This window comes from Callorhinus ursinus, unplaced genomic scaffold, assembly GCF_003265705.2.
Source record: "Callorhinus ursinus isolate GAN/ISIS: 27379988/994484 unplaced genomic scaffold, GSC_fseal_2.0 scaffold19, whole genome shotgun sequence".
NCBI lineage: Eukaryota > Metazoa > Chordata > Mammalia > Carnivora > Otariidae > Callorhinus > Callorhinus ursinus.
The window spans coordinates 26,400,334-26,421,711 of record NW_027397081.1 but is presented as its reverse complement, the minus strand read 5'-3'; the positions used below and the strand labels follow the sequence as shown (position 1 = coordinate 26,421,711).

The 21,378-nt window shown below is 45.7% G+C and overlaps 1 protein-coding gene across 3 annotated transcripts in view; it reads left to right on the top strand.

Moving 5' to 3' along the window:
* The window catches only part of SNX19 (sorting nexin 19), a 60,232-nt gene extending 39,634 nt beyond the window's left edge, over positions 1-20,598 (top strand). For 2 of the 3 annotated variants that reach the window (XM_025893479.2, XM_025893475.2), the window contains one exon: positions 477-7,423. In XM_025893479.2, coding sequence (XP_025749264.1) covers positions 477-539 — 63 coding nt within the window. In that variant the 3' untranslated portion in view covers positions 540-7,423. Of the gene's footprint in view, positions 1-476; positions 7,424-19,234 lie in introns of those variants that run through there. The other variant, XR_012381558.1, reaches the window with a different exon arrangement.
* Positions 20,599-21,378: the final 780 nt, after the last annotated feature.

Here is a 21,378-nt window from a genome sequence, read left to right as displayed (position 1 = left end):
CCAGTCCTTTCTCAAACCCTGTCCCAAAGCAGACTGTATCTATTAACTATCACTACCCAAGAGTGCTGGCTTTTACTTCATTGCCTGTAAGGTCACCTGTGGATCTGTGATAATTAATTATGAGAAACAGCCATAGTCAGAAGCTCTGAAAATTCTTAGTAAGTTGATATCACAGGGATTTTTCCCTCCCTCACAGTTCTTCAGGACAGTGCTGATATGCTAAGGTAGCTACTTAAATGTGGAATTTCCTAAAATCTAGTCTCAAGTTCTATTTCCACCTTTATTGGGGTCATAACCTTTAGTCACCAAACTTTTATTTCATGGCAGAGCCTTCATCTGGCTATTGAAATTTAGAGTTCACTAAGGATATCAGTAATGGGCAAGGAGGGGAAGGGAAAATAAATGTCATAAACAGGATCTGGTGTCTATCGACTAAGCCAGACCCTCCTCTAAGTTGTTTTATCCATTTGTTTCAGGCACTTGATTTACTGCCTTTGGGACATCATCCTGGAATTCTTGGATCTCAGTGCCTCCGTTGAGGAGTCTACCGTAACCGCCTCTGCCTCAGATACCCCAGGCAACCCCAAGAGAATGGGTGTCTCCCCTTAGCCATAGGTTATTCATCCATTCTTTGAAGGCTGGGAAAGGAGAGTTGCTCTGCCACCCCGCGACCAGTCAGGAACCTGTGCCCTCTGCAGCTGGACTGTAGTTCAGAAGACCTGAGGTCCCAGGGGCACAGTTCTCCTCCAGCTCTACTCCACAGAGCAGGTGACCTAACAGATGATGGGGGAAATACGTACCAATCGTATGCATATCCATTTCCATACTTTTTTTGTGGTGTTTGGATTGTTGCTGGTGGGTAGATCCTGGAAAAGGAATCTATAAGGTAGAAGAATGAGCCCCTTTTGCCTCTCCTTTGCCCTCCTCCCTAAGATTGTTTGCCAGGACCCTGGTCCTGTGCATACATGTTCCTAATCCACCAACACACAAGCTGCAGATAGACCAAGTGAAAACTGATAGCCAGATTTCTTGGAGGAGCAGACAATTTTCTAGAGCTCTCTGTTCCCACCAGGAAACTGCAGATTCCTTCAGGACCACTCTTGAAAGCCAGACCCCCCACGTTCTGTCTAGTTTCCCAACAATTCCAGAAGAAGGAAGGAAAACATTTCTCAAGGGACTTTTTGCTGATTATTTTCCAACACATCAGCCCTATGGAGGATGTCACTGAAGGCTGCTTCCCTGGGTGGCTACACTTTTTTTGTTCAGAAGACTTCAAAGCAGACTGCCAAAGCTTCTTGGTAGATCCACCCCCACTCTCCACACCCTTTCCTGAAAGAGAGTTGCATCACAGATTTTATTTATTCGCTTTCCTCCTAACCCCTCTCCAAGAGCAGTTGAGTTTTGGTCTTTGTGACCTTCCCTCTGTCTCCGTTCAGCAGAATCACATGGCAGATTGCTTATTCAGCCCAGTGCTTCCAAAGGAAATGGAGACCCTTGCTCCGTGGCTGGGAATGCCTAAAGAGTAGGAAACCCAGGGGGCTGTGGGGCTTCTCTCTTCACAAGTCTCCAGCAGGGCACTTTAAACTGAACAGATAATATTAGCAAACCTGCAGGGAATTGATTACCCACAAAAAGCTTTTTACTTCCTGTTCTTTAAGGATCTAATTAGTCTTTAAGAACACTGGAAGATGAAGGCAAAGGTGCTATATCAGGCTGTAGTGTCTTAGAAGAATAGAACAATTAGGAGAACTTGTTGGTAGGAAAGGAGGCGGACAATGTGACAAGGGAAGTGCTATACATTAAATGCATGTGAGTAGCTGACAGAAAAGGTTTAAGGAGGTCATGGGAGACCCTTGCCTTGTGCCCCTCATCCCTTTAGCTTTGCACCTGCCTATTAGTGCCCTTCTGTCACTGAATTATGGATCTCCCCATTTGGAGGGGAAACTTGGAGTTAGACTGATTAGAATGGGGGCATCAAGTTCTCAGACTCTGAAGTAGATGATGTGCACACAAAGTGGTTTATGGGAGAAAGTTGTGCAGTCTTACACTTTTTTTTATTCCTCTGGAGGCTTTTACCCATAAAATGTGTTATGCTATGATTGGAAGGCTTTAGGTAGGCTATTACTGCCTAAGGACAAGATGAATGAGATCATGTCTCATGGCACCTTCTAGCCTTAAAATATGATTTTTACAGCGACTTTATGGCTCCAGAGCTTCTCCCACCCCGGACATTCACAGGCCCAAGGAGCTCAGCATTTCTAGCTTTAGTAAGTATTTGCAGGAGTGTGGGACTGCAGGGAGTCCAGCCTCACCTACTGAAGCCGATCCTTCACCTTTTTCAGCTCGGGCCAGGATGCTCTTCAGGATAGATGGAGTAGCCAGCTCATTTCCACTACCCTTCTCTCCCGATACTTTACCCTCATATGTACTTAGCCACCTACTTTGCTTTGAATCTCTGCTATTAGGGCTCAGATGTCACACAGAGCCAGTACGTAAGCTGACGCACCATAAAATCCCTGTGGCTATAAATTCTGAGCAATTTTTTGACACTTCCATCCCAAAGAAAACTTCCTTATATTTCATGTTGTGTAAGAGATGCCACCTCTGTGGTCTGTGCCCCAAAACATAAGCTGTCCTCAGGCCCTCCTTCTGTCTAGAAGGGAAATCATGGATATCGCCAAGGAAATGTCAAGTTTGGGTAGCAGGCACAGGCAACCATGGAGATCAGCACTTGGGAGAGAGCCACAGGTATTAAGAAAAGATGCCCCCAGCTGAGAAGTGAGAAAAGGCAATGAACCGGGCCTGCGCTAACCCAGAACGTTCATGATTTTTCTTTCCCCTTACCCAGCACATTCATTTCCAGTTGCTACTCTTTTCTTTACTTATAGCACCCACCAGCAGTTGTTAGATCCTGGGTGGAGTAAAAATATGTGTATATGGTTATATGAGTCAGGATGCTTTGGACTGAAGGAAAACTCGAAGGAAATTTTGTTTTCTTCCATAAAATGAGTACCTGAGTAGGGAAGCCCCAGGGGCAGATGGATTCAGCAACTCTGACCTCATAAATGGCCCAGATTCTTCCCATCTTTCCCCTCTGCTGTTGTAAACATGCTTGTGTAAACATGCTTGTCCGGTTCTCAGACTGCCTACCTGGTTGCTGCAGTTCGGAGCATCACATTCATATGTAACAATATGAAAGAACAGAATCGTCTCTTCCATGTTTTCTTTTAAAGAATGGGGAAACCTTTTTCCAGAAACCCTTCAAGAATGCTCTTCTCATGACTCATTGGCCAGAACTGTGCACCCCTAAGCCAATCCACGGCCATTAAAAATGGCATTACCTGGTTGGCTTGCAATAGTATTTACCCCCTCCGCCCCCAGAGAGGAGGTCACACTCCAGGAAAGTTAGATACCTAAAAAAAAAATCATTAGATGTTAGCAAGGAAGAAGCAGAGGATGGGTGTTAATAGACAATGTCTGTTATATCATCTGTACAACATCAACAGATCCCCCGTGGTACTCTAAAAATACCTGGAATTGGCTAAGAGAGAACATTTGCTGAGGGCACCACATGAAGCACTTCACCTGGAGTAACTCATTTAACCCATACACAACCCCGTAAGGTAGGTTCAATTATCTGTCCCCATTTCATAGATGAGGAACACAAGGCACGGAGAGATTGTGAGTTGCCCACAGTCATTTGCAAAGAAATGGCAGAGCCTGGATACAAATCTTGCAGGTCTACCCTCAAGGCTACATGCCTAATAACCATTATACTGGTCTGTGTTTCTTAAAATAAGATCATGTTCTCATTTTTAAGGAGCTCATGATCTAGTACTTTTTTGGTAAAGGGGCAGAGAATAAAAATTCCAGGCTTTGGGGCCATATGGTGGTCTCTGTTGCAACTCAGCTCTTCCATTGTAGCATGAAAGCAGTCATAGACAATACATATAGCAATAACTGTGGCTGTGTTCCAACAAAATTGTGTTTGCAGAAGCAGGCAGCTGACCAGATTTGGCCCATGAGTTGTTTGCAGGCCTCTTTTTCAGGAGTTAGAACAGTGCTTCTCAAACTTCAGTGTACATGTGATTTACCTGGGACCGTGGTCAAGAGTATGCTGCATTTCTGACAAGCTCCCAGATGTATGCCAGTGAGAATACAGATCTTCAAACACATGTTGAGTATCAAGGGGTTAAAACATAGACAACTCTCAAGTGTGATTGATACACTATTAAATGTATAGGAAGGGTACTTCATTGAGAGTAGAGGGCCATGGAAAGCCTGAGGTGATAATATGTGAATTGACTTCTGGAAGATTCATGAGAATTAACCAGTAAAATCATGGGGAGGGTGTCCAGAGGAACAATGAACAATGTGTGCAAAGACAGAGTTGCCACAGAAGGACAAATACTGTATGATTCCACATATCTGAAGTACCTAGCATGGTCAGCCTCACAGAAACAGTAGAAATGTGGTTGTTGGGAATTAGAGAGGGGAATGGGGAGCATGTAATGGGTACCGAGTTTCAATTTTGCCAAATGAAAACAGATTCTGGAGATCTGTTTTATCAACTGTGTAAGTAGACGTGACACTCCAGAGCTGTACACTGAAAATAGTTAAGATGGCAAATTGTAGATTCTGTTTATTGTACTACAATCAAGACATGTAAAATGAATAAAAGCTGTGGAAAGCTACAAGGCACAGCTTGCAGGGAAGGAGAGGCGAGGGCCGGGGGAGGGGCCTGTCTGGGGCGGTGTGCTAAGGAAGCTGGCACTGTTCTCCCTCTCCACCGTGGGGAATTGTTGAGGAATCTTCCTGAAGAGTATTTTTCATCAAAGTTCACAGTTCCTGCTTATGGGAAACATGGGAGTTTGATTGCACATGCAAACAGCCCTTGGATTTGACACCTGTCTCAGTCATTTTCTGATCCCCCCCCCTTAATTTCTTCAAGTCTGTTCCCATTATTTCTTACATATGAGATGGCTTCAGCATCTATAGAGTATAATGAGCTGGAAGCAGTAACAGCCTGATTGAAACCCTAGCTCTGCCACTTAATCAGCTGTGAGGAAGTGGTCAGGTAACTTAGCTTCGTTGGGACTTAACATTTCTCTCTCAGAAAAAGGGACAAATATATTACAAACATTTTGAGAAGTGAATTGTAAGAACAAGCTTTATAAAGTAGCAAGTGCTATGCTATAAAAATGTCCATGGCGGCATTCTCCTGCTCTTCTGGGGATGCCTTGCTTCAGGAACCATGCAGCTGAGCTGTCCTCTGGCGAGCCCCGGTTCCCCAGCCCTCTCAGAACCTGCTGTTTGTCTTGGCCTTCCTTTGCACTGGAGCAATATGTGTTCTCCCAGGAGGAGGAAAGGAAAGTTAGCCAACCCTGCTGGATACAGATGGGAATGGGAACCAACCAGGAGAGGAAAGGAAACCATGATGCTTTTGTAGCCCAAGGTCCGACTGGGCAAGCTCTTCCCTAACTTGGCATCTCTGTTTCCTTTCCACTGAGTGCGCCAGAAATCACTGGGCAGTAGCTGCTTGCACTGGCTCTGTGGGCAGGAGAATGAAGCCACTGCAGGGTGCATTTCCGCTTACAAGCCTCCATCACTCTTCTGTGGCCTAAGGCATGAGAGCGGCTGCTTCGCACAGACTTGTTTCTCAGAAAAGAGCCAGTGAGGGGAGACTACCGAATCTTACTTCCGTATCCTGACTCGCCCAGTATTTCTTACACAAGGACGTCCCCGGCTTATTTTAAAAAGAAAGACAAAACCCCAGAAGAATGTGTCAAGCAAGTGAAAATCATCAGAGCCCGTTGCCTGCTGTGACCCAACAGCAACAGGGTTTGAAGCCGAGGCAGCACTGAAGTGGCGGAGAAAATGCGGGCACCACAGCCTCCTGGGCAGATCCGCTGTGCTACCTCAGCCTTGCTGAGCCTTCTTGCCGCCTCCCTACACCTCTCACCCGTCTCTGGTCCGAAAGTACATTTGAACTCTGCTTTCTTGGAAGCGCAAACAAGCACGTGACAGAATCCCGAGAGCTCCTGTCTCTGATGTCTCTTCCACATGACAAAAACTGGTGTCTCTCCACCTCTTGACTCTTCAAACCTCACCTGCAGGTGCTTCAGTAGAAGTCACTAGCACCCTGTTGCTGAGATGTGGAAGTTTGGGAGGGAAAAAAAATGAAAGGGGAAAAAATAATAGTATCAAAGTCCAAACTTAGAAAACATTTCTTGAAGTGACATTACCTACTCCTTTCAACTCAAAATAGGCCTCTTTGTCCCCCGAGTTTTGTTTAGGAAATGCAAGCTAATTTTAATATTAGGGTGTTGTAATGATTAAGAAGGTTAAGTCCGTGTCCTATATCTAAATCCATACTTTGGTTTTTTTTCTTCCCCGTCACTGTTGCAGCCTGTTACAAGCAGTGGAGAGCTGGCTATAATTACTTTTAGACACTTGGCGTTAATCAATGAGGGAAAAGGCCAAGTTAGATAAACCGAAAGTCTGTGATTGCAGAGAAAGGCTCTAGTATATCTACAGAAGCCAAGACTTCGCTGTTCTGGGTTGAATTGGATTTAGTGACTTTCAAGCTCAGGGCATCGGCCCTTCGCCTGTGCTCATTAGAGAATCATCCTTAAATTTTTATTTATTTATTTTTTAAGATTTTATTTATTTGAGAATCATCCTGCCCCAGTAGCAATGGAAAGATTAACAAAGATTTAGCAAAATATCTGCATTTCGTATCTTGCCTTTAGGGAGGATTGACCTTACTAAGAAAAAAAAAAAGCCCTTTTGGAGTTCACATTCTTTACCTGTACTAACATGGAATCCAAATTCAAAGAATGGCAAGCCAGTTCCTTTCCAGCTTTGTGTCCTTGTGTCAAAAGTTTGCCTGTAAATGCAGATAATTCAAGAATACTGAGGGCACCTTTCATTAAGCCTTCATGTGTCTCAGGGAGAGTCACGTAGGCTTGGTGGGCAGTAGGACTTTTGCTGGGAGACAGAATGTGTTATGGAGATGGTTTGTCAGGAGGTTGGATGAGATGGTTTCCCAGAAATCTAGGGGCCTGCATCCTGCTCTTTCCTGCTTCTTTCCTTTGACCCATGTTCTTCCAGCTGTGTGTGCACACATGGGCACCCTCTGTCAGGGCCAGTTCAAGTTTCTCCGACTCCATGGAGCTTTATCTGACTGTGCCAGCCAAAATTCTCTCTCCTTCCTCTGCATGAGTTTACACGGCCTGTCAATGTGATCAAAATCCATGTGCATTTTATGGGGTCGTCAGTAAGAGATGCCAATTCTTCAAGGACAAGGAACATAGAATCCTTTTTATTCCCATTATAATTATATGCCTATTCCTCACCCTTCCCATAGACACACCTAATGCATAGTAGGTACAAAATAAATGCTGAAGTTCATTTAGTTAAAGGAGATATGCTTATTAGCTTTTAGAAGGTAAAATATGTTAATGAATTCAATGAATTTCCTGGGGGCAGAAGATGTGTGAGAGGGACAAGGGGAAAGCACATTTTTGCTTTTCTGACCTTATATCTGTTCAGCAGCAAATATCAAATGAAAGAAGTTGGTTTTTATATTTCCTGTGCCAAAATCCACACCATTTTATAACAGTACTGTTTGCAGTCTCAGTATGTGGGCCATGAGGTGCTAAAACTGTAAGCTTTTTAAAGAAAATTAGTCCTGATTTGAAGATTTTATTTTTTAAATCCTCCAGTCACAAAAATACGCAACATACCCTGTCTACTCTATAGTCCTCACCATTACCTACTGGATCAGAAAACAAAAATCTGTGGGAAATACTCTCAACTCTTTCCTGCCCCAGACACAAATTTGTAAGAAAGCAGTTACCATGAAGACTTGCTTGCTATGCAAATTCTTTAAAATTACCTTGGAAATTCTTTGGTCCCAGATTTAAGATTATTTATTTCAGACCTTCTCTAACAGCTTATCTAAGCCATGTCTAAGATTGCACAAGCAAAATTCTTCAAACACAAAGGAATAACCTTAAAGAAAAGAAAGGATAGCAGAAATTCCCCCTCGCTCTTAAAGGTGTTTGCTGTCTTCCACACATTTCCTACAACTCTTTGCCCAAACACAACAGATCAAAACTAGGCAGCTGCCATAAGAATGAAAACTAATGAACACATCTGGACTCGCTACAGGTCAACATGTTGGCCCCGGGGGGATAAAATCACCTGCTATTGTGGAGCCCCCAGAACGAGCCCCCGGGCCATGATTTGAAAGAGGGCAAGAGCAGGTAAAGGAGCACAGGAGGAAGTTCAGTCTGAGAATTAAACCAATGATGCATTTCATGAAAAGAAGGAAACTCTAGACAATATAGTGCTTGGGTCATATATTATCTTAGAGTAGGTCCACTGTGAAGGATCCCATCTGCTGTGGAATGAAGTCCATTCTGGTGCCAGTGAACATATGCACAACACATGATGTGGAATAGTCTCTGGAGCCAAGATTGGTTCTGTATCCACCCCAGGGCAGGTTGGTCAGTCTCCAGTGTAAACCTCCTTGGGATTAACCACTTATTCCAGTGTTGTGCACTGGCTAATTAATACCAGACCTGTTCCAGACAGCTTTGTACATCCTGCATATGGATGAAGATCCAAAAAGTTTTTTTTAGTGATCTGTTTGGATGGGACAGAGAAAGCCGAAGCAGAAGTCATCCCCATGTACAGGTGTGTTACCTTGCAGATGGGGGCTTGTTGGGGGGCAAATGACATTTACCAGGCAGAAAGTTTGCCTGGACACGTAAGGGGAGAAAAGGGTGCATGTGATGGATGCAGAAGTAACATCTGTGGCCTTAAGGCTTGAAGAGCAGGGCTATGCACCTTTTAGCATTCTGAAGAGGATTGAGGCAAGAGCTTGTGTTTCAGCGAGGTTTTGGATATGGAAGAATGCCCACTGTTGGGGTGGAATGACCCGAATTCTTTACCAGATTAGGGTTTCTGTGGATTTTTCCCAAGTGATAGAAATTTTCCTCTTCTAGTCTCGTTGATAGCAGGCAGTGTTGGACCAATAGTTTGCCTAAGCCAATTCTTTTTTTTTTCCAATTCCTCAATTCCTTCTCTATATTATTTCTGAAACCCCACCTTTTTAAAAAATTTATTTAAGAGAAAGCATGGGTGGAGGGAAGGGGCAGAGGGAGAGGGAGAAGCAGACTCCGCACTGAGCAGGGAGCCCGACACGGGGCTTGATCCCCGGGCCCCGGGATGATGACCTGAGCCGAAGGCAGACGCTTAACCAACTGAGCCACCCAGGCGCCCCTCTGAAACCCTTTCCTTAAACACTAAGTAAATAAAAAACAAAACAAAACAAAACAAAACCTTTTCAAAAAACTGCATATTTCTGGGTCTTTTCTCTTTTTTCTGTGTGCAGCACCAATACTGCTTTTCTTCATTCTTAAATTTTTCTCCTGTATCAGTTTACGAATCTTCATGGGTTGGCTTGGCTGCCCCACTAGTCTAATTGTCTTTTTGATAAATTAATATGGACAGTAACTTAAGGTTACATGTAAATCTTAAACATGATATTTCTTGTACTTGACTCACATTTGATGTTCTGTGAGGAAGACTGCCCTTATTGTCCCCTCCTGTGAAATCAGAATAACCACCAATCCTAAGATTAAACATTTTGATAAATTCCATGTCCCAAGCTATTCACACAATGTTATAGACTAAATGTTGTGTCTCTCCAAAATTCGTATGTTGAAGCCCTAGCCCCCAGTGTGATGGTATGTAGGAGGTGGGGCCTTTGGGAGCTACTGAGATTTAGGTGAGGTCAGGAGGGCAGTGCTCCCATGATGGGATTAGTGCCCTTAAATGAAGAAAAGACAACAGCGCTTCCTCTTTCCTCATGCATGTAAAGAACAGGTCACGTGAGCACATAGTGAGAAGATGACCACCTGCAAGCCAAGAGCAGAGGCTGTAGAAGGAAACCCACCTGCCAGCACCTTTATCTTAGACATCCAGCCTCCAGAACTGTGAGCAAGAGTTTTTGTTTAAACCACCAGTCTGTGGTATTTTGTTACAGCAGCCGGAACTAAGATACACAATTAGAAAGTTTAGCCACATAAATCTCTTGCCCTGATTTTAAGTCCAGATTCTGAGACTCAGAGAATTTAGTGACTTTCTGAGCCTTCCATGGCAAACCTGTTGTAAAAAACAGTTCAAGCACTAAAAAATATAAAACTGCCCCTAGAGATATTGCTAAAGCTTTCCTCTCCCTCAAATTACCTCTATGAGTTTACCCTCCTAGAGAAACTTTCTGAAAACTGGTGACAAAATACTGAATAATTAATGCTCAAATGGGAAGGATGATGGGTAAAAGCAAAAAATGGTTGCTAATTGCATGTTTGTAGTTCTATATGCCTTTTACCTACCCACACTGATAAACAATATATAATAAAGAAGTTCCTTTTTAAAAAATAAAATGTAATTAAAAGTTTATCTTAAATTGGCTGGACTTAACACAGCTTGCTTGAAACATACTGGCTGTATTCATTGAGAAGCACCTAGGGTAGTCCAAGTGTCCAGCCTAACCTGTGCCTTCCATGATGTCTGCCTGTCTTCCTCACTGGGCTGTAAATCCCTGGAAGCCACATTGTCTTGTTTACTGCAGTCTCTCCAGCATTAAGCATTACAACATGGCACCTCGCTATTTTCTCCTTATGCTGTCACCTCGCAAATTCTCAGAAAGCTTGTCTAGTCCCTCTCTCCTCTCCACATGGGCCTGTGACAGACTTTGCCTGGACACAGTTGTTTGATCCATAAATGAACTTGGCAGCCTTCTTGTGTCAATGAGTAACATTTTTCTTTCCTTCTGGTAGTCTTGGAATCCTCATCAACATCTGGCAATTTTCTTTCCATCTTCCTACACACACAATAGAGCCCACACCCCTCAAAACCCCCTTGACTAGCCAGATGACGAGAACACCAAGTTCCATGGAAGCAAAGGTGGAGCCCTGGCCTTGTGTCTGCCCCGCCCTCCCCTCTGCTGTGAGTATACTGACTCCTCAGTTTGATACCAGAGGAGGGTATCTGGCGTGAATTTCATAGCAGCAGCAGGCTTCATCTGAACCTTGGGCGCTCCTATGGTCCTGTTGCCATGGTAACCAGCCACCACTTGACTCTAATGCCCTTTAAGACTGTCTGGTCTGAGGTGGTAATGTCCCCAAAAGCAGACCCCGGACTGGCAGCTCTTCACTATGACCCCTCTCGTAAGCACATAGCCAACTGGAACTTCTCGGTTGCTGGGGTGAAGGGGCCGCTTTATTACCCCCGGAGGAATCAGATGAATTCTGGGCGCAAAAACTGGTGTTGCCTTTTTTTTTACCCTAAAAGACATATTCTCCAATTCCCAACCTAGCTTCTGTGACACGGTTTTCTCCCTTTCTTACTACCTCCTGTGTTCAAAATGCTGAGCTGAAGTGGGAGGGAGCAAGAGCACAAAAGAATTTGAGTTACCTTCCTGTCAGGAGGGGAAGTCTCCGCCCACAGTGTGGGAAACACGAAGACGGTGGTGGGGGGCAGAAAGTCAGTCTCCTGGGATGTGTTATTGTAATTGACTGTTTCCACTCACAGGAACACACAGCACCATAAATGGGAGCAGATTTCAGTCTTTAAAGGGAAGCATTCCTTCCCACAGCAACACAGGTGATTAATAGTATCCGTGAGACCCATATAGATGGTGCCTATTTAACGCTTTAGGTGTGTAAAGGCGGAGAAGGAAACATTTCAAATAGCTTGAAAAAATGACCACTTCATCCTTTGGAATTGTCACATGATACAGATTTTGAACAAATTCCCATTCACTCCAAACCCAGGCAGAAGGGAAGCAACAAGCGGGAGGAACATATTTGCCTGGGCATTGGAAGAACTGGCTTCTAGTCATAGGTCATAGTGATCCTGGGCAAATCTCTGCTTGCCTGGACTGAGGCTTCTTTCCGCCATACAGAGAGGCTGGCCTGAATAATAGGTAAGACCCTGTCCAGCTCTGCAACATCAGAGCTGCATCTTCCAGTTCTCCGCCAGTTTCTGGAACAGTGATAATGCTCTCTAAATGTGTGTCATGGAAATGGATGTATTATTATATTTCATCTTGACTTTTATCTCAATAGAGATTTTCTTCCACCTCATTTGGGTCTAGATTTCAGGAAGGAAAAGGGAAGCATAATGAAGGAAGGAAGGAAGGAAAGAAGCTTTGAGATATTCTTTCTGAGAGGAATGTCTTGTCTCTCTCTGGGATCCTAGTATATGAAGTTCCTAGCCTACATTTTCCCTCTTTAAGCCTGCCAAAGTCAAATGGGTTAAGTATACCATACAGGTTTAAGGAATAAACTACATCCCCAAATTTTCATGGAGTCCAAAGACCTATTCATCTCCAAACAGCCTTTCTTAGGATGATGGTGGTATTGATAATCGAAGTACACTTATTTTTCATTTTCCAAATTATTTTCCATGAATCATCTCATTTTATCTATTATTTCTCTGAGGAATGTAATACCTTACACATATATAGGACTTTCTAAGTTACAAAGTATATCATACGCAATATCCTATTTAGATTTTGACACTTTTTAAGTTAATTTGGGAAGTTATTCGCGTCCTCATTTTACTGGAGAGGAAACTGAAATACAGAGAGTTTTTCTCTTCCCAAGATCACTTGCCCATTTTCTCAAGAGGCAAAAGTACCAGGATTAAGAAATTGGCTCTGCTAATAGCTTCCTAAGCTCTCCCACTGATTAGCTCTGTGTCCTTGGGTAAATTATTTAAAATCTTTGTGCCTTAGTTTCCTCATCCATTAAACTGGAACAATAATGGCACTTTCCCCACAGAGACTGGGTAGGGGAAGGGGCTAAATGAGTTAATATGTTTAGGATCCTTAGAAAAATGTCTAGCACACATCACATCATAATTGTCATTATCATTGGCAAAGCCTAGACTAGAACCTGGATCCTCCAACTTCTAGCTCCATGATGTTTCTGCTGCCTTACACCAATATTTTCCTTACCATACGGATGAGAACCTGCAGCCTACAACGTTTAAGCACAAAGCTCATCCAAAGCCTCTCTTGAACAGAGAAGTCTAGAACTGACATCCTCTGGACTCCATTTAGTCCTTCCACCATTAAACCATGCTGTCCTCCAGTGCTCTTAAGTGGTTAAAAGTATATAAACCAAGCATTCTCATGAAATACTACTGACAGCCTAAAGGTAGACCCTCCCACTCTTCTGGGGAAAGGATCTTCTACCTTCAGTCTTAAGAGAGCAAAGGTTTTCAGGTGGCTCATTGCAATGGGCTCATGCTTACCACCACCTCCAGGCCTTTTCTTAATGCTGTCTGTCCATAGGGATAGCCTCTGTTCTTTTCCTTCCAACTGCAATTATCTTTAGTGCCAGACGATTCAATATTTGTTTATGGCTCTCTGAGTACAAGTCTTGTTTTTTGCACTTTCATTATGTACTCCTTGAGTGTACTGACTATGTTGTGTGTAGGTGTGTATTCTCCACTGCACATGGTGAAATGCTTAGTCAATAGCAGGTATATAAATAGTCCTTGATTCATGAGTCGATTAATTGCTTGATGAGCCGATAGTGCACTCTCCAAGGGGTTGACAATTGTCCTTACCTCTTAGATGCAAGTTCAGGATGATCAAAGAACTTGCCTAGATAGCATTTAACACCACAGTGACTGGGCAAGGTAGAAGTTTCAGGAATTGTCTGTGGGGGGAAGAGCCGGGGCTAGGGAGGGGAGAGAGGTCCCCCTGCTCTCACCTGGGCTGGCTGCCACAAAGCCTCAGAACCTGGCCCGTGCCACTGTCTGAGTGCACAGCGTGTGCATGGAAGACTCAGACCTGAACCAGACCTGCCCTCCCGTCCACAATCCGTACCCCTCGTAGCATACCCGGACCAGACATGACCTTGCTCTACAGTTAAAAACAAGTGAAAAGTCATCTGCCAGGGTCACTTGGCACCAAAGTCCTGTGACAGAAGGGGCTCCACTTAAAGGGCAGCACAAATCCAGGGCATTAAAATAACCTGAATGGTGTCGTTTTCTGATCAAATGCCTTTCCCTGTCGGGTTTGTGATTTTTGAGCCTGAGAATGTCCCCTCAAGGCTCAGGTTTCTCTGCTGTCACACTGGTCTCAGGCCTGGAATGTGAGCACTGGCCGTGGAGGTCTGAGGTCGCTATGTCACAATCCCAAAATGGAGAGACATTATCTCATAAGCGGTGGCAGCAGGCAAGCACCAAGGTGCTGCTGGCGGCCACGGTCGGAATCTGGCCCCGCGAGTACTTGTCTCCCGTGGCCGCTGTTGGACAGACGGTCTGAGGCCGCAGATGCCAATCTGTGCCCTAGTAAATTGGGGTCCCGCAAAGCTTCCTACCCAGGAGTAGATGCAGGGAAACAGAAGCTGAGATACAGACAGGCTCATCTTTGTAACGGGTCATATTGGGTTGCAGGAGGGTGTTCCCGGGTGCACCTGGAGGGCCTGCTCAGAACGCAGAGAGCAGCCATCCACGTGGAGAAGGACAGGGTGCTGGAGGCAGGGCAAGGCTGCCAGCCTTCCTTCCCTGTGCCCCTGAGGACAGGATTGCTTACCACAGGGCAGGTGGGGCCCGGTGGCCCATGAGGTAACCATCCCTTCCGGCACTTGGAGAGGATGAAGCCCCCAGGGGAAGCCATCAGCCCCGTCCTAGTGTGAGGGCCATCAGAGTCCTAACCACCTTGATCATGCACTATCTTTGGGTTGAAGAGAAGCATCTTCCTACCCAGCCTTAGAGAGGGGGATTCCTCTCCTCCTTGGTAGCCTGTTCACCCACTTATTTCCTATGGCTCTGCTCTGAGACACTTCTGTTACAACCAAGCTGTTTCCCAAACAGGCCCTGCCAGGCCCTGGCTCCTCCCAGCGCTCCTTCTGGGACTGAGGAGTCTTCCCCTCCTTAGTCGGCCCTTTCTTCTGGGCCCACATTTGACTCGTTCCTCCTGCCGAGGCAGGCGTCTGAGCGCTGGGCCTCCAGGCCCTGGGGCTCCTTCGGAACCAGTGTCTGCCCCTTTCATGTGACCCGTGGCACACACCTGCTTCCCGCTCCTTCGCCAGCGCACGCGCGCGGGGTGTGTGTCGGGGGTGGGGGGGCGTCCTTCCGCGCAGACGCTGCCTTCTCTCCCCCCGGAGCTCCCGGTGCCCAGCGGCGTGCGCTCAGCGCTGCCTCCGCATGCCCTCGCTCCCCAGTGCCCCCCCCCACGCCCCGCCACACTTCGCACCAAAACCTAAGCTAGAAGCCAGGGATACAGCCTCATTTCCTAACTCCCCAGTTCCCTCACCTTCCTCCCACACACCAGGCATGCTGCCTCCGGCCTCTGCACTTGCCCTTCCCCCTGCCTGGTGTGGTTTTCCCCAGACCCCACCTGGCCACCTCCCTCCCTCTGTTGTCTCTGCCCAAAGGCCACCTTCTCAGAGAGGACTCTCCTGACCACCTTTCGGAAGAACAGCGTTCCTCGTCCCATAAGCCCTATCTGGCTTGACTACTCCTTCTTTCTTCTCCTTTCTTCTGTCTTCCTCTCCGTGTCCTTCTTCTCCTTCTCCTCCTCCCTCCCTCCCTCCTCTTCTTATTACTGAGTGACACTATGTTGTTATATTACGCTGTGTTACATCACACTACGTATTTTTTAATGTTTGATTGTGTGGGACCACCATAAGAATGCAAGTTCTTTGAAGGCCAAGACCTGGCTTTGTCACAGCTTATCCTTGGTACCTACAGCTGTGTCAGGAATGTTGTAGGTTCTCAATACTCGTTAACGACATCGATGGGGAAATGAATGAGCAAACCAACATTTCTCTGTTAAATAAGGACCTTTCTGGGCAATGATGTGACATGCGGTCTGCCATGCGGCAACACAAGGCTTCCTTTCCAAAAACCAAAGAGCATTAGAACTATAAAAGGTCCTTGAAAGGAGGTCAACTCCCAGTTGTACAGAGTAGGAAACTGAGTCCCAGAGAGGGAAAAATGAATGGGATAAGCATTTGAAGAGTTAATATCTCTGACTTCTAATAGTAACTCTTCCTAGGACGTAGCCTGATGTGACAATTCATCTGAACAAATTTGAAGTTACCAATTTTCTACTGGTTTTGCATTTGAATAATTTTTATTAGAATCAAAAACAGACAAGAGAACAAAGCCAGTCGCATAAAATTTCCCCTCTTCGTGTTTCCAAGTGTTTTCAGAGGCATTACTGAAAAGGAAGCATCTACACCGATTTAGTCCAGCGTCCCTTCAGTAGCCCAGACCGGAACAAATATTGAAGCATTGTTTCTTTATTCTTCCCAACCTTTGCGTGTCAGGCAGGACCCTGCAGGACCATCTCCTTTTGGAATCAAGAGGAAATCTAGGCATAGGCTCATGGCTAAGCTGCGGCTGGGGCTCCAGGTCTTCATCTGGCCTTCTCCATAGGCACCTGTGTAATGGGGACTGCAGGTCATTGAAAATGGCCTGGAACCATTCAGCGCCATTAACGAGTGATTCAGCTGACTGTGGGCTTCAGTATTCATCAGACAACAGCCATTCTCGGCTTTCCTTTTTTTTTTTTTTCTAATTCCCCAGAGAGTTCTAAGAAAATCCCACCCAAAGTCTTCTCTCCCAGGTGGCCTTCAAGGGTGGTTGCCCTCTTGCTCTTCTTGTAAGATTATGTTTGACAGCAATGAAAACCAACATCAACAGCAATGATTTCTTGGCAGGACAGATTGGCATGAGACTTGTCCCAAAACAAAATAAGCCTTTCAAGGAAGTGTATTTCAAGTTGGACTCACGTTCCCAAGACACTGAGATTCTTATATGGCTGACACAGGAGCCGAGGCTGAGCCCCCAGCCAGGGCCATCAGTGATTGTCAATAACACGACAGAGCAGAGAGGAGACTCAGGCGCTGAGTATGTTCCTGGACAGTTCAAACAGGGGTAACTGGAAATGCCACGGAACTTGTTCTGGAGAAAGGCTTTTTCTACTCCTGCTTGATTTTCTTAAAAGGCCTTGTTGGTGACTTCAGTCCTGGAGGAGGGTGTGCGGGTCAGAGTAACATCTCCTTTCCTTTCCTTCCACTTCTTCTCACTACCCATTCCTTCCCAACATTTCCACAATTCTTTCCATGCCACCTACCACCATTTTACTGCTCTATGTGCCACTTAGAGGAGCTCTCTGGACATTATGCCACTAGTGGGCGTGCCATGTCACCTGTGTGGGGCAACTTATAGGCCTCTGGTCGTCTGCATCCTAAGTTGTTATAAAGCCTTGCTCCCTAGGCTTGGTTGCAGTGCACAGGCTCACAGAATGACTCAAACATGGTGGAAATGTCCCCAGGAGCATCATTTTTAGCTTCCGCCTGAGGATAACCAAGTTGCTTTTGCGCTGCATCCTCTGAAATACCACAAGAGGGCGCCCAAGACCTCCCAAGTCAGGTTACGCCAAGTGGCATTAAAGCCAGGAGGTGGCGCTGTTGCTTTACCATCAAGAAGGGAGCGGCTCCAGATTAGGCGGACTGTGAGCATACTAGTTGGGGGACCCACAGCACCTCTGCGGGCCGCAGGTGATCCCCAGAAGGGATGTTATGCTGTCCCAGCAAACATCGCTACCCAACCCTGAGATTAAAGCCAAGCTCCAGCCAGTTTGATTCAACAGAAAAACCCTAGAGGAGAAAGAATTCTTGGCTTCTAGTTCTGGCTGTCCTATTTTGCTGGGAGGGCTTGAAGTAAACCACTTATTCTTTTGCCCCTACAGCTTCCTTGACCTTCCATGCATTCAACCAACGCAACTTAAGATTCAGGGGTGCCAGGTGGGCTTAGGATTTGGGAATAAGAAAGACAAAGCTCGTGTCCTTGACAAATTCGTTGTCTGCAGGATAGAGAAGGGGGGTACATATCATCAGAAAGTCACAGATTGAGGAGGGAAGTGTAGGGATGGAGGCACACACAGAAGCACATGGGAAGAGGACTTCACCAGCCTAATGGGTCGGTGAAGGGTTCCTGGTGATCCTATAGAGTCCCAGACTTGAATGGGAACCTTGTTGATAAAGAAGGTTTAGAAGGACAGAGGGGCCGCCAGAGCAAAGGCAGAGGCAGGAAAGAGCCTGGTGGGTGAGTGGGGCTCTCATGTAAATGAGTAGTGTTAGCAAGTGGAGCTGGATGGGGACATAGGGGGCCAGGCAGGTGGGGTTTGGAGGCCCTGTCCAGCTGTGCCTCTAGAAGCTTTGTGGTCCACATGCTCTGAAAAAGGGACAATTACAGAGACCAATGGTGTCACTAATACATGTATTTATTTATAGGTGCATAAATCTGCACTCATTTGGAGATAAAGGAGTAATCCCCAAGGGCGAGGGAGGATCGGGAGAGACATCGGAACAATGTCCACCTTCTTCTTTTTTTTTTTTTTTAAGATTTTATTTATTTGAGAGAGGGACAGAGAGAGAGAGAGAGAGAGAGAGAGCATGAGCAGGGTGAGGGACAGAGGAAGAAGCAGACTCCTCACTGAGCAGGGGGCCAAATGTGGGGCTCGATCCCAGGCCCCTGGGATCATGACCCAAGCCGGAGGCAGATGCTTAACTGACTGAGCCACTCAGGCGCCCCCAGTGTCCACCTTCTACTGGGTTTTAGCTTGACTTGAAGTCACCATTAGGCACCATTGTTCTCTCTCTTTCCTTCCTGACCAAGGAGTACAACAAACTCATTAGGATATGAACTTGTTAAGCTGAAGAGCAGCCATACATTTACTTAACAAGATAAATATGCACATTGTTTATGCTAGGTAATAAGCCACTAATTTATAAAAGCGCATATTGTCATTTATTTATCAAAACAAAGGTATGGAGGCACCTGGGTGGCTCAGTCGGTTAAGCATTAGACTTCAGCTCAGGTCATTATCTCAGGGTTATGGGATCCAGCCCCGCATTGGGCTCCATGCTCAGCAGGGAGTCTGCTTGAAATTCCGTCTTTCTCCTTCTGCCCCTCCTGCCGCTCATATGCGCTCTCTCTCTCTCTCTCTCTCTCTCTCTCAAATAAATAATTCTAAAAAACAACAAACAAACAAAAAAAAACCCAAAGGTATGTGCTCACGTTTTACAGATGAGAAATAGGAGACCCAGGCCATACAGTTCATAGATGGTGGTGCTGGCACTCTGTCTGGGCTTTCTAATCTAACTACATGTTCTCCCCTTTTCACCAGGATGATTCACTCTGAGCGCTTTTGGGATTGACCACCTCTGGGGAAGGTAAGTCCAGCATCACTGGTACCTAGTGCATTCACTCACTCTGTGACCTTGAAGGCTACAAACAGGGGTTGAGATCTCACACAGGATGCTGTATTCACAGAAAGAGATGTTGGATTCCTGGTTTCAGTTTTCATCCTAAAACCCCGTTCTAAAATGAGCACCAGTTGCTCACCAGCACTGACAGAGCACACAGTGCACCATGAGTTCTAGAGAGAGAGGAGAGGTTTTCAAATGTACTACTGGATGGGCATTACGACTAGGGAAGTCATTAGGCTGGCTGTCCAATGCTTTGTTGGCATCTGGGACGACGCTGCAGAGAGGGCCATCCATGTGTGTCTGTGACTTGATATACCCTTAGTTCAAATGGCATCTTTCCCAGATGCTTAGTCTCCAAACAGAAAACAGCCTGAAATTTCATGTTTTAAAGTTTCTCCTCCAAAATCCTTGCCAGTGTATTGATGTTTATGGAAAGAATGTTTTTAATCAGCTAAGTGTACTGAAGTATGTAAAGTTCCCGGAAGGAATACAGCCCACAAGTGAGGCAGAGAGAAGGGAAGTCTAGCAAAGACAAGTGGAGGACCCCATACTCAACATCACTGGAAAGAAGCTAAGTCCAATAAGAGGATAATGATGGGGGCAGACTGTAAAAAAAAAAAAAAGCAATCTGTGAGAATGGAACACATGACATGCAAATAGTCCAAAGAATAACATGTAAATTAGCATCAGATTTCCAAAGAATTTTGAGCTGAGAGCCTAGAGAGACCATCTCTCCAGATGATGCTACTGAACCCCAGGGAAGGGAAGCAACTTGCTCTGGTAGAAACAGCTACCATCAAAGAGGGCTCATAGGGGGTCAGGCCCTGATTTCAATACTCCGTGTGAATTAATCCATTTCATTGTCCCAGAAAGCGCATGAAGTGTGAGGTTTCCCCTTTATTGGCAGATGGTGAAACAGATGCTTAGGGAGGTTAAGGTACTTGCCCAGCTCATCTCATTTAGTAAGGGGCAAAGCAGGGATCCAAACCAAGGCAGTCTATCTCCCAGCCCATCCCAGCGAGAAACAGGTCACTCTTGGAACTGTGGGAAATCAGCAAGACTAAAGCCCTGATGCCCCAGTCGCCTCGTCCTGTTTGTTACACCATTCAGCTCTCTCCTCAGGCCCAGAAGGTTCTCCCCTCAGAGCCACGGAGGTTGCTGGTCCCAGCATCCTTATCAGGAACGCTCTTCTCCTGTATCTTCAGGAAGCCTGCTCCCTCGATTCCTTTTCTGGCCACCCTAAATAAAATGGCAACACGCTCTGCCCTCTGCAGCTCTGGCATGAGAGGAGATCTCACTGTCTACTTGCTATATATGTGCTCATTTTGGCAGTTGGCCTTCAGTGTCTCCTACCAAATGCAAGTTCGTGAAGGCAGTGTCTATGCTTTCTTCAACGACACATCCCGGGTGCCAGGCACATATAAGCATTCCATAAACATTTGATGAGAAAGTAAATGAATAAATGAACAAATGTGCAAACGGTAAATAATTCCCTGGCCTGAGGCAGAGAACTCAGGTGCCCTGTGCCACATAATGAAAATCAACCCCAGCTGCTTGTGACTGAGATGCTCCCCAGACCTCACTCCAGTCCAGTTCCAGTCTCTCCCAGGAAACCTGGATCCTTCCACCATGAGCTCCAGGCAAGATTCATTTCTTGAATTGCACTATCATGTCTCTAAGAGTCTTCTATTAAACTGTAGTACCTCTGAAAGGAAGAACATCCTGCATTAATTAATTATCAGCCATTAACACTTGTGAATATACTAAAGTAATATAAAAACAAGATTTTATATGTAACAGATCCAAACTCATACAGCTAGCATGGATGGAGCGTTGAAACATGCCGGTCATAGTGCTAGGTACTTTACACGTAGCACTAATTGCAAATATTTCCGGCTCTCTGCCTTCCTGGCACTCGTGGGAATTGCACTTCCCAGGCCCTTTGTGGTGGGTGGCACCATGTGACTGGTTCCAGCCAATCAGATGTAAGTGCCCTGTTAACCCACTTAGAGTGCTAATGAGAGACCCCTCAGAACTCTCTTTTCCTTTCCGCTAGCGAACT